Below are 13,357 nucleotides of genomic sequence, written 5' to 3' on the forward strand. Positions count from 1 at the left end.
ACCAGTTCGCACCTATTCGGTAGAACTGGTTTGTCAAATCTACCGAACCGGTTAGAAGAGGTTCCACCAGTGGACCCGGAAAGCAGGCCACACCTACAGAAGAGGTTCCAAAATTTTTTGAAACCCACCACTGGTCCTTGGATATGATTATTCTACACTATCATGCTCATATTTATAAAACTCAGTGCCTCTGTGAAAGGTAAGGATGACTACTGCTTTTGTGGTGCAATCAGAACATTGCGTGTGTTGAAGTTGTTTTAATGCAAACCAAAGATGCTTTTTAAAAAACAAATTTACATCATATTCTTATGCATGCCAGTGCTGTGTGTGAGGTAATTTAAGGTGGTTCTGACAAGTGTCATCGGCATCTTCATATCTGGTCACATGGGCAGCAAGCCACTCCCATCCGGTCACATGGGTGGCAAGTCACTCCCACAAAGGAGGCCACACCCACAGAGTAGGTTCAAACAATTTTTGAAACCCACCACTGTGACATGCGCTGTGGGCTATTGAGGAGGGTAGGGGCTATTAAGAGTGAGTCTGCTTCCTGCCTTAAAAAAAACATGTTTGTCCAGGGAGGCATAATATTCTTTTTTCTGCCTTTTTAACATTTCCTAGAATATTTCATTCTTCTAGGAGAGGGGTGGGTGCTAACTTCCTACAACAGAATTCCAAAAGCTCCCACAGAAACTTGGTTTGCCGAATTCTTCAGCTATCTTGAATATACTGTATTTATATTCTTTATTGAATATATTTATTTAGGATTTTTTTTGCATTTGTCATACAAAAGGCCAGAGATATATAACTCTAAGAAGCAACCATCGCTCAGTAAACGTCATGTTTTACAACTTCACAGAGATTTATTGAACTTTTCTGAGTGGAATCCAAACCCAGGAAATGAATGAATGATTTTATACTGCTTTCCATATATGATAAACACAAATAATGTTGCCACCATTAGCAGAGCTAGAGATTTTAGGAAGGCAGATGAATTTTAGACAGCTCTGTCTTACTTGGGAAGGAGAACACTTTTGTTGTGGAAATGAATAGTGATTTTAAATGGTTTTAAAAATATAATAAACTTTTGACATTAGCACTGTGCCAACACTTGACTTGTAGCTTAATAGAGATTTTCTTCCTACCAGCAAAGATATCCTCAACGGAGGTGGTGATGACCAAAAGCTTCAAGATTTTGAAGCACCACAATCCAAGCCTTGATTTTGTACATGCATGTAATATTGAAGCACATACAAAATAATTGGGCCTTAAATCATGACCATCTTGGGAATTTTGATTCCTTCTGCAGAGACCACTGTCTAGCAAAACATATTGTTCTTGAGAGATTATAAACTCAAAATGGTCCAGAATTTCCTTGCTGGTGTGTTGAGCTAACTAGATAGCTGGAGGTTGCTTCTAACTTGAAACAGTCCAATGGAAAGAGATTCCCAAGAATGTCTTCCATTGGGATTTAACTAAAACAAGGACAACCAGGAAGAAAGCAGATCATCGGAGAAGTAGCTGCATAGTGAAAGACTGTTTAACTCAAGCCATCTCATTTCTTTTTTTTCTTTTTTCTCTTACTTTATTTACTTATTTGTCCGTCCATCCATCCATCCATCCATCCATCCATCCATCCATCCATCCATCCATCCATCCATCCATCTATCTATCTATCTATCTATCTATCTATCTATCTATCTATCTATCTATCTATCTATCTATCTATCTCCTATGCCTCCGAACTCACCAAGAAATTCTAGGCGGTTTATAGTCATATGATTAAAATATGATGTAAAATGTTAAACAATAAATAAAAACCATACATTTAAAAATTCAGTTAACCAAGATGGGAGTGCTTGAAACTCAGATTCCATCCAAGAAAATTTCTCTGGAATTTTTTTTCTCCTTTGATATAAGCTTCAAAAGCAAATTTTCATTCATGAAACAGAATGGCAGCTAATAGAAAAAAATGCAGATTTTTTTTCTAAGTGTCAGTCTTTATGTATGTACTGTCAGGCCTGCAGCGGTTCCTTTAAGAATCTTTGGCCTGCCACACTCTTATTAAGGGGGTGGGATTTAGCAAAGGGTAGAATGTGTTGTTTTCAAAATAAGAAATTCTTTCCTAGAAGTTCAAGGTCATCTTTTGTCTTCCAAACCTGAACACCTGGACGGAAGCAGTTAGGCGTGGACACCAGCGTGGAAGAAAAAGATTGGACCATGTGATGGATTGTGGGTGTGGGGACAAGATCATGAACTTTTAACTAGGTGGGATTCTGATGTAACTTCCAGAGTCGGAATCACATAGCTCTATGCCAACATGCCTGCTTTATTAAATTGGAACTTTAAGCATAGTTTTGGCTTCGACTCTGATTTAATTTTACATGGTATTTGGAAAGCTTACATGTACATAATTGACTGTTTCCTATAAAATCTTCTTTTTTAAAGGAGGAACCAAAGGCAACCAAAGTCAAGGTCAATGGGACCTAACATGTTCTTGTCAGTGCACATCCCAACCAGAGTATAACTGAACTTTTCTATCTACTGTCATGCCCTGAATTTTTATATTTCACCCTTTTCCATTATTTTAATTGATCCATTACATTTTATAACAATGTTGAAATCAAGAGGAATATACATACCTATTAAGTTAAGCCTGGAATGAAAGTCAAAAGTATTGACCCCTTGGTCAATATGGAAAGCTGTCATTGTTAGGCAAGGACTTAATTTTTCCCTCCAGGCCAGTGCCAAAGTCTTTGAGCTACTGGTGGTAACAGACAAGAATGCATCTAAAGATGAGCTGTACAAAACTGAAATAGGACAGAGGGGACATCAGAATTAAGTTCTGCCAAAGCAACAGTTCTTACCTTGAGCTGAGTCAGTTGTGGTCGATCAACTATTGCTGGTTTATGTAATATTGGATGCTTGAAACATTAGGGCATTTTTAACTTTTAGATGAGTTCCTTCATAAATCCATCCATCCCATTCATTTCCATATTCATATGTAGATTTCTGTAAGAAGCCTTGTACACTTAGCAATACCTTTTATGCAGATATATATTTAAGTTGAGATGTAGAAGGGAGGGTATGGCTAGATCTATGAATGTGTTTATGCAGGTGTGGATGTATTTCAATTTCCATGGCAGCTCACTTATAAGTAATTCTTTCAAAATATGTAAATGCAATATTACATTTTTAAAAGCATTTTGAACATATTTCTAAAAGCATTTTATTTTAAAATGTGCACTTGAGGCACAGCACTCAGAAAAACATTATTTTCCCAAGTATACAGCACTATAGTCAAAGAGCTAAAATCAAGGAAACTGTTTAAAACATTAGTTACTGATGTAGGAGGCCTGGATCCTTGTAAACAACATGAAATTTAAAAGGTAGGTGGATGTTATCCTAAAAAATTACTCCCTGCTTGAAAGGCAGTGATTTTGTACCATTTTTGATGACCCAACTGTGTATGTCAGTTCTGGATTCTTATCTCATATACAATATGGTTATTATTGCTTTTTATCAGACTTTAAAAATATATTTAGGCATAATAAAGTTCAAGACTAGTGAAGAACTTAATGTCACCTTCTTGAATAAATACTTCAGTTGTTATTCCTTTTTCACTGAATGGGTAGCTTTGTTTCTTGAATAAGAATTCCCAATTATCTCTTTCTTGGTTAACATACAGTAAAAACTCTAAATGAACAGCATATTTAACTTGATTACTGAATTAACCTATCTTCCCAATTTGTGAAATAGAATAGAATAGAATTCTTTAATGGCCAAGTGTGATTAGACACACAAGGAATTTGTCTTTAGTGCATGTGTTCTCAGTGTACATAAAAGAAAAGATACATTCATCAAGAATCATAGGGTACCACACTTCATGATAGTCATAGGGTATGAATAAATCAAATCATATTAGGAAACCATCAGTATAAATCGTAAGGATACAAGCAACAGTTACAGTCATAGGTAGGAGGAGATGGGTGATAGGAACGATGAGAATATTAATAGTAGTGCAGACTTCATAAATAGTTTGACAGTGTTGAGGGAAATATTTGTTTAGCATTTAAAATAATGCTCTAATGAAATGAGAGGTTGTCAACTCTCGAAATGATTCTAGCTGAAGCCATATTTTCCCTGCTTAGTTTCTTAGTTGCTATACTTATGGGGAGGCAGGGGAATGTAGAACGTTTTCCTCCAAAGTGCAAGACATAGCAACGATAAGGCTCCTGAGAACAGAGGTCAGATCAACGTGCCCTAGCAACCGGCAGGAGGGAGTGCTGAGAAGTTCATCACCGTTGGCTAACGTAACCTGGGTACAAGGTAAAGACATAGCTCCATTCTTTTTACCCCCTATGTTTATTCTCGAATGAAAGGAAGTCTTGGTAGGTCCAAATTGTTTTTTTCTTTCATAGCTGCAAGCTCTTCCAGAAATCCTGGCATAACCTTTTTGAGAATGGTAAGGTAAAAATATTCTTGTTGAACTTAATTCCTGGACCATTGCATTCATGCTGTTTTCTAGCAATTATGATTGCTATCACTTATTTTGGGGATTTTATTCCTTATGTTTAATTTTTTAAACAGGTCAACAGCCCTGCTTAACCTGCAAGATCAGCAAAGATCAGCTAGATGCTGCCACCTGGTGTGACTTAGTGAAGATCAAACAACTGGCTTCACACCAGCTATTACTTGATCATGAAGGCTATGAAGCAGAGATGCACCATCCTGCTTTCTGATTAATAAGGTTTATTGTATATTCTAAATATTAGAAAAATTGTTATTACAGCAGAAAAGCAACAATTGCCAATTACAAGCACACATGTACAGGTGGAGTTAGCCAGCTTCCTCTTTCTCTCATCTCTTCTTAGGAACAAAACTTCCATTTCCTTTTCAAACCAGTATGTCCTAACCGAAGGATTTTCACAGACTTGAACATTGGGCACTATCTAACAAAATGAAATTCAATGATGAAAAAAGTAAGGTTCTACATTTAGGCAAGAAAAACAAAATGCACAGGTACAGTATAGGTGGTCAATAGTAGTAACTGTGAGAGGGATCTTGGAGTCCTAGTGGACAACCATTTAAATATGAGCCAGCTGTGTGCAGCAGCTGCCAAAAAAGCCAATACAATTCTAGGCTGCATAAAGGGATAGAATCAAGATCACATGAAGTGTTAATACTGCTTTATATTGCCTTGGTAAGGCCACACTTGAAATACTTTATCTAATTTTGGTCTCCACGATGTAAAAAAGATGTGGAGACTCTAGAAAGAGTGCAGAGAAGAGCAACAAAGATGATTAGGGGACTGGAGGCTAAAATATATGAAGAACAGTTGCACGAACTGGGTATGTCTAGTTTAATGAAAAGAAGGACTAGGAGAGACATGATAGCAGTCTTCCAATATCTCAGGAGCTGCCACAAAGAAGAGGGAGTCAAGCTATTCTCCAAAGCACCTGAGGGTAGGACAAGAAGCAATGGGTGGAAACTAACAAAACTAACCAACTTAGAACTAAGGAGAAATTTCCTCACAGATAGAACAATTAATCAGTGGAACATCTTGCCTCCAGGAGTTGTAAATGCTCCAACACTGGAAGTTTTTAAGAAGATGTTGGATAACCATTTGTCTGAAGAGGTGTAGGGTTTCCTGCCTAAGCAGGGAGTTGGACTAGAAGACCTCCAAGGTCCCTTCCAACTCTGTTATCCCACTCTAAGGATTGATCATCTCTCTGTTTGAGAGGTGGTTGATATCTGTGCATTGTTCTTATAATGGTCTCAGGCCATCTGTGCCCTCACAGGACCCATGTACATCTCCACATTCAATGCATAATTTATCAGGCTTTTAACATTCTAATGCTAATAACAGATTTTTAAAATGCTTTGTAGCAATTCTACAAAAGGACAGGCAAAACCAGTTTGTAAGTATCCTGTGATGAATCTAGCTTCTGCTCCCACTGGAGTCAATGAAAGATATGTTAGAGCAGCCAGATAAAATCTTCATGAACATGAGTGCTAGACAAACCTTGCCTACAAATTAGCCTGTTGGTGAATGAAAAGTACAGACATCCTTCTGCTGAGGATGGTTAGTAGCCAATTTGAAATGAATTTCCTCAACTCCTTGGATGTACCTTGGAGTTTTAAGATTTAAAAAATGTTCCATGTTTTTTCCCACAACATTTGTCATTTTTCATCTGAAATATATATGAATATATACTGTGTGTGTGTGTGTGTGTGTGTGTGTGTTTGTAGATTTTCACGGGTATAGGTATGCTGGTGTTGTTGTTGCTTTAAGCCGGAAACAGCAGCCTGAAGATGGTGAGTGAGACCTCACCGAAACTTTGCCAAGACAATGTCAATCTTACATGGGAAAAGACCCAAATACAACAAGACCATACACAACACACACACACACACACACACACACACATTATATCACAGTATATCACAGAGTACACCCCCTCACATTTTTAAATATTTATATCTTTTCATGTGACAACACTGAAGAAATGACACTTGGCTACAATGTAAAGTAGTGAGTATACAGCTTGTATACCAGTGTGAATGTGCTGTCCCCCAAAATAATGCAACACACAGCCATTAATGTCTAAACTCTCTCTCCCTCTCTCTCTCTCCCTCTCTCTCGCTCTCGCTCTCTTGCTCTCTCTCTCTCTCTCTCTCTGTGTGTGTGTGTGTGTGTAGCTCATCCTGGAATATCTAACACCTAAGCATTTGTTTCAGGGAGCCCTCATGAATTTCAGCAATCTGAGAAACGCATAGGTGGTATGTTCATATATTGCATTTTTTATGTGCTCAAAGGCAAACAATTGAAGGCCATCCTTAAAAAGCCTACTAGGTTGAAAGGTTCCAAATAAATCTCGGAAATTCAAAGTTGTTATAACCCTGCAAGAATGAAACATTAAAATAAACACATTTGCTACCAGAAAATGTAAGTATTTGGGAAATAGATTTGTAATATGCTTCTAAAATGTTTGCTTGGCAATTTATATGGTGAAATAGAATTTCTTTTTTTTAAAAAAAATTAAGGGAATACTTTAGCAATACAGGAGGCCTTGAGGACTTTTATGAGAATAAAATATATGTTATGAGCTAACTAATCTTTACAATTCTACTTGTTGCTGACTAAATTAAGCTGTAAATCAACCTCCTTGGATGATGTCTGAGTAGGAAAGGTGATGTCGGAGCAATTTTTGCATCAAGAGCAAGCATGATAAATTAAAATGCTCTGCTGCCTGAAGAAAAGATGAACAAATTAAACAGCAGAAAAGTATGTTCTTAAAGAATGATAAAATCAGAATTGGAAATAGATGTGAAGGTTATTAATTGAACGAATTTGAGTGGAGAAAATTCACAACTAGGTAATTCATAAGATACGAATATCTACCTCCAGCAATGGAGACCTCTTCCTTGTAATAGCTAGCATATAAAATAACAATAGCACTTAGATTATATACCGCTTCATAGTGCTTTACGGCCCTCTGTAAGTGGTTTACATAGTCAGCATATTTCCCCCAACAATCTGGGTCCTCAGTTTACTGACCTTAGAAGGAAGGAAGGCTGAGTCAACCTTGAGCCTGGGGAGATTTGAACTGGCAAATTGCAAGCAACCAGCAGTCAGCAGAAATACCCTGCAGTACTACACTCTAACCACTGTGCCAGCACGGTTCTTAAAAATGTTATTTTTTTTAAGAATTCTTTAAAATTCCTCCAGGCGTCAAAGGTATCTTGAAACAGATCTGGATCATAGAATGAAAAGGACACAGGCACTTGTCCTCCCAATTTTGTTGATATCCCATCCTATTGTGGGGAAAATGTCCACTTTCAATGGGGAGCAAAAGCAATAGACTAGACTAGACTAGACTAGACTAGACTAGACTAGACTAGACTAGACTAGAATAGAATAGAATAGAATAGAATAGAATAACAGAGTTGGAAGGATCATGGAGGTCTTCTAGTTCAACCTCCTGCTTAGGCAAGAAACACTACATCACTTCAGACAAATGGTTATCCAACATCTTCTTAAAGACTTCCAGTGTTGGAGCATTCACAACTTCTGGAGGCAAGCTGTTCCACTGATTAATTGTTCTAACTCTCAGGAAATTTCTCCTTAGTTCTAAGTTGCTTCTCTCCTTGATTAGTTTCCACCCATTGCTTCTTGACCTGCTCTCAGGTGTTTGGTCTCTGACATTTCAGTGGACGTTCACATGGGAATTCTATCTGGGATAAGAAAATACAAGAGCACAACAAGGAAGAGGGGAAGGTAGGAGTTGTAGCAGTGAAGGTCAAGTTGAGACTGGGGTGTTCTTGTTGTTCTTTTTTAATATGACTGTTTTGACATGCTTATTGTTTTTATACTATTTTAAGAGCTGAAATGGCACAGTAGTTAGAATGCAGTATTGCAGGCTCTGTTCACTGCCAGCAGTTCAATCCTGACTAGCTCAAGGTTGATACAAATTTCCATCCTTCCCAGATCGATAAATTGGGGACCCAGATTATTGGGGGCAATATGTGTAAATTGCTTAGAGAGAGTCATTTAGTAAAATAGAATAGATAGATATAGAATAGATATAGATGAAACCAAGGATATTGGTATGCATAAACTTCAGTGATCACTGGACTCTTCACCTAAGGACTGCAGAAGAGCCCCAAGCAAATCAAATGTTGGAAATGTTTGGAAATGTTTATTCCATTTGTATGCTGCCCTATTCCCGAGGGACTCAGGGCGGCTAACAAACAAGGTGGGGGGGGAGGGAATACAAACAACAGACAAAAGACAAAACAAGTTAAAAACAAAGCAAGAGTCGCAACAATTCAAGTGGGCTGGGAACTCATCAGCCCCAGGACTGCGGAACAGCCAGGTCTTAATGGCTTTGCGTAAAGTCTGAAGGGTGGTGAGGGTCCGGATCTCCATGGGGAGATCGTTCCAGAGGGCCGGAGCAGCCACAGAGAAGGCCCTCCCCCGAGGGGTCGACAGTCGACATTGGCTAGCAGATGGTATTCGGAGGAGGCCTAATCTGTGGGATCTAATTGGTCGTAGGGAGGTAATTGGCAGGAGGCGGTCTCTCAAGTACCCAGATCCAATACCATGTAGGGCTTTAAAAGTAATGACTAGCACCTTGAAGCATGTCCGGAGCCCAACAGGCAGCCAGTGCAGCTCGCGGAGGATAGGTGTAATGTGGGCGTACCGAGGTGCCCCCACAATCGCTCGCGCGGCTGCATTCTGGATAAGCTGAAGTCTCCGAATGCTCTTCAAGGGCAGCCCCATGTAGAGCGCGTTACAGTAGTCCAGTCTTGAGGTCACAAGGGTGTGAGTGACTGTTCTGAGGGCCTCCCGGTTCAGGTAGGGACGCAATTGGTGCACCAGGCGAAATCAAGGTTACAGTTGATATATGTTTGTGTCAAGATACTGAGGATTTAATAGCTGCTTCATTGCAGCTATGGTATAACCCTTTTAAGACTCTGATGGGAGGTCCACACATGTCTATATATATAGGTGGTCATTAGAGGGTGTTTCTCCTTCTCGCAGTGTATTTTCATTTCTCTCCTTGTGTTCATAGTTGTGTTCATAGGGATTTTAATCTCCATGTGTATGTTTGAATATATTTTGTATATAAACCACTATTAGGCTTTGTGTGCTTTGTGCTGTGTTTTGCTCCTGGGTTTATCTCATAATAATAGTCACGCTGCCAAAATTCTGACAGTTTGAGTTGTTGCACTATTTTCCCATTGTGATGGAACTACAGTCAGGGGTGGGATTGAGTCGATTTGCAAAACTTTGGGAGAATCGGTTGTTAAGTTTCCAAGCAGTTTGGTGACCTGGTTGTTGGAAGAAATCATTAGGGCAGAGAACCAGCTGTTAAATTATTTGAATCCCACCACTGACTACAGTTCTCAGAATGCAAATGAAACCTCCACTTTTGTTCATTTGAAATATTTAAGAGTAGAATAAGGTGGCCAGGTTCCAACCTGGAGATCTCTCACTGAAGTATTTGATGGCACATGAATCCAGGTGGTGGTTGTGGACCTATTTTCGCCCACTCAGTCCCACTTCTCTGCTTATTCCAACGCCTGGAATGAGAATCTAAGTGTGCCATAACAAGCAGGTAAGGGAAATGAGTAGCAGGACAGAGCAGAACAGATGCTGTGGTTGTCTTTTCTTAAACTGTACTATGGGATTTGAAAGATCCAACAGATGTCTTCAGGTTGCAACTTGACAAGCTAACGTTGAAATGAAAGTTTGAAATTTTGCATTAATGGGGACACTTTTATGGCAGAAAGGGGAGTGATTCCTCTCTGTGGACTAGACATTTATTAATTATTCAGATCTGAATAATTTATGTCATTTATAGAAAATGCTTTATTGTTTTAGAATTTAAAGAGCCTCTTCATACTATCAAGTATTTCAGAGACCATTGTTATCATCTTCAAGTTTTGGTTTAAAAGTGAGCAAGTGCTGGAGTTTAAAAAGAATAAGAAAGAAAGAAAGAAAGAAAGAAAGAAAGAAAGAAAGAAAGAAAGAAAGAAAGAAAGAAAGAAAGAAAGGTTTAGGTTTAGGTTTTATTATTATTTATAGGCCGCCCTTTTCCCTGAGGGGACTCAGGGCGGCTTACAATATATAGGGAGGGGAGTACAAGACAATAAAACATAAAACAATACATAAATAAAAAATAGTACACAACATTCATCATTCGGGTGGGGATGGATTATGACTTTTATCCCCAGGCCTGAAGGGATAGCCAGGTCTTGAGGGCTGTGCGGAAGGTTTGGACGGTGGTGAGGGTACGAATCTCCACAGGGAAATCGTTCCAAAGGGTCGGAGCTACTACTGAAAAGGCTCTCCTCCGTGTAGTTGCCAGTCGACACTGACTGGCAGATGGGACTCGGAGGAGGCCTAATCTGTGCGATCTAATAGGTCGCAAGGAGGTAATTGGCAGGAGGCGATCTCTCAAGTACGCAGATCCACTACCATGAAGGGCTTTATGGGTGGTAAGTAGCACCTTGAAGCGCACCCGGAAATCAACAGGTAGCCAGCGCAGCTCACGGAGGATAGGTGTTATGTGGGCGAACCGAGGTGCACCCACAATCGCTCGCGCGGCCGCATTCTGGACTAGCTGAAGTCGCCGGATGCTCTTCAAGGGCAACCCCATGTAGAAAGAAAAAGAATATAAGGTAAAAGTTCCCCTCTCACATATATGCTAGTCGTTCCTGACTCTAGGGAGTGGTGCTCATCTCCATTTCTAAGCCGAGGAGCCAGTGCTGTCCGAAGATGTCTCCATGGTCATGTGGCTGGAATGACTAAACACCGAAGGCATACGGAACGCTGTTACCTTCCCACCAAAGGTAGTCCCAACTTTTCTACATGCACTTTTACATGCTTTCGAACTGCTAGGTTGACAGAAGCTGGGACAAGTAACAGGAGCTCACTCTGTTACATGGCGCTAGGAATTCAAACCGCAAAACTGCCAACCTTTCTGATCAACAAGCTCAGCGTCTTAGCCATTGAGCCACCGCATCCACTAAAAAAGAATATAAGACTACTGAAAAAAAAAAGAAGTAGTCAAGTTTGATGGTACACCTTCATTCTGGTAATCATCCGTTGGAATCCTCCTTTTCTCTAACTTTAAGTTATTTCCACCTTTGATTTGAAATTCTGAAGGATATGATGATAATTGATACATAGGGCAAAAAGCTTTAAATGCTTATAAAAGACACGTCCTTCATAGCGCTCCACCTCAGAGAAAACAATTGTTAAATTTTCCCTCTGCTTCCCAAATCTATCACCTTTCCTCCACCCTCAAAAGGCATCACACAAAAAAGGCAGGGCTTGAGGTACAATTCTATCTCTGTCAACTTCTGTATGTTGACCTGCCCTGTGGAGATCAAAGTCCCAGAAGGCTTAAGTGAAAGGCCGACATCTCTTTATCCAGGTAAGTCTGGAATGTCTATTTGTCCTTCATTTCTGGCAGTTTTCTTATAGCCTTCCATTTAAGTCCTTCCTGTAGCACTTTCTGAGAAAGTATAGCTCATAAAGTATAACTTTATGTAGATTCATAAGCTTTGCAAAGTCACTGTCATTGTTCCGAGTAACGGGAAGTCAGGACTCTGACAATTTGTTCAGGTTCAAGAAACCCTTTATTGAGTACATCATATCAGCACTTAGAAAGGTGAAGCCATCTCTAAGCTATTCCTGGCCACAGGACCTCCCCACCTCCCTATGTCTCTCAGGTCACATGGACCAATCAGTCCAGGTTCACACTCAACTTTGACAGGTGTCCATTGACATGACCTTGGTTCTCATGCTGGCTGGCCAGCTGAGACACCACATTCCTGAGTCCTCATCATATTCTATCCCTCCCCCTTGAATAGCAACCAAGAGATTAAGTAGAAGTCAGCATGGCTTCAACTGAAGTCATTTTTTAGATTGACAGTCAAACCTAGCTATTGCTCAGCTGGGTGGTACCAGAACATCCCAAGGTTGTAATCTAGGTTTGAAAAGTTTACCCTCTAAGGCCATGATGGTGAACCTATGGTCTGCATGCCACAGGTAGCACACAGCCCTCTGCAGGCACATGAGACGTCACCCAGCTGAGCTCCACTGCACATGTGCACATCCCTCCCACCAGCCAGTTGATTTTCGGGTCTCTGCTGTGCATGCAGGAGATACACTTGCATGATGGGGGGGGGAGTCAGGGGATCGGGGAGGGTCAGGAGGTCAGTCCATTTTTGGTCCCAGGAGGCTTCAGGGAAGCATGCTAGGCCAAAACTGAGCACAGAGGGGAGTGCAGCACCCACCCCCAGCAGTCTGTGTTTGGTCCCAGGAGGCTTCAGGGAGGCCTGCTAGGTCTAAAATGGAGCATGGGGGTGGTGTGCATGCACGGGGGGGGTCATGGGGGGTCATACACAGGAGAGCAGGGGGCATGTAGGGATGCACAGGGGAGGTGGGTCACAATGCATTGTGGGTGGGGGGGCATATACGCAATTTCAGCACAAGGACAAAAAGGTTAGCCATCACTGCTCTAAGGTAAGATTCCACCCCCCACCTCCTATTCTTCTGCAACAGCCTGAAAACCTGGTTCTTCTGGTTAGCCTGGGGACCAAATGGGGGGGGGGGGAGATTCCAAACTGGAGGTAGCTGCTAGATTGATAGCAGATTCCACCTCCCCTCTCCCTTGCTCTCTGCTCTCCACCCATCCATCTTTTTGGTTAGCATATTGATATATTTATTCTCATTGTGTTCCTTTGTCATTGTTTATTTATTCTTTTATAATATTATTTCTGTTTCGTTTACACACACCTTTCATTTTTCTCCCTTTGTGTTATTGTAAGCCACCTAGAAAAG

At 40.4% G+C, this 13,357-nt stretch overlaps 1 protein-coding gene across 1 annotated transcript in view; it reads right to left on the minus strand.

Annotated features, from left to right (window-relative positions):
• The window catches only part of WDR49 (WD repeat domain 49), a 127,837-nt gene that overhangs the window by 90,905 nt on the left and 23,575 nt on the right, over nucleotides 1-13,357 (minus strand). Inside the window, 1 exon segment of the mRNA XM_032224895.1 lies at nucleotides 2,640-2,807. Within this exon segment, the coding sequence (XP_032080786.1) occupies nucleotides 2,640-2,807 (168 nt within the window).

The sequence above is a fragment of the Thamnophis elegans genome, chromosome 10, assembly GCF_009769535.1.
Source record: "Thamnophis elegans isolate rThaEle1 chromosome 10, rThaEle1.pri, whole genome shotgun sequence".
Classification (NCBI taxonomy): domain Eukaryota; kingdom Metazoa; phylum Chordata; class Lepidosauria; order Squamata; family Colubridae; genus Thamnophis; species Thamnophis elegans.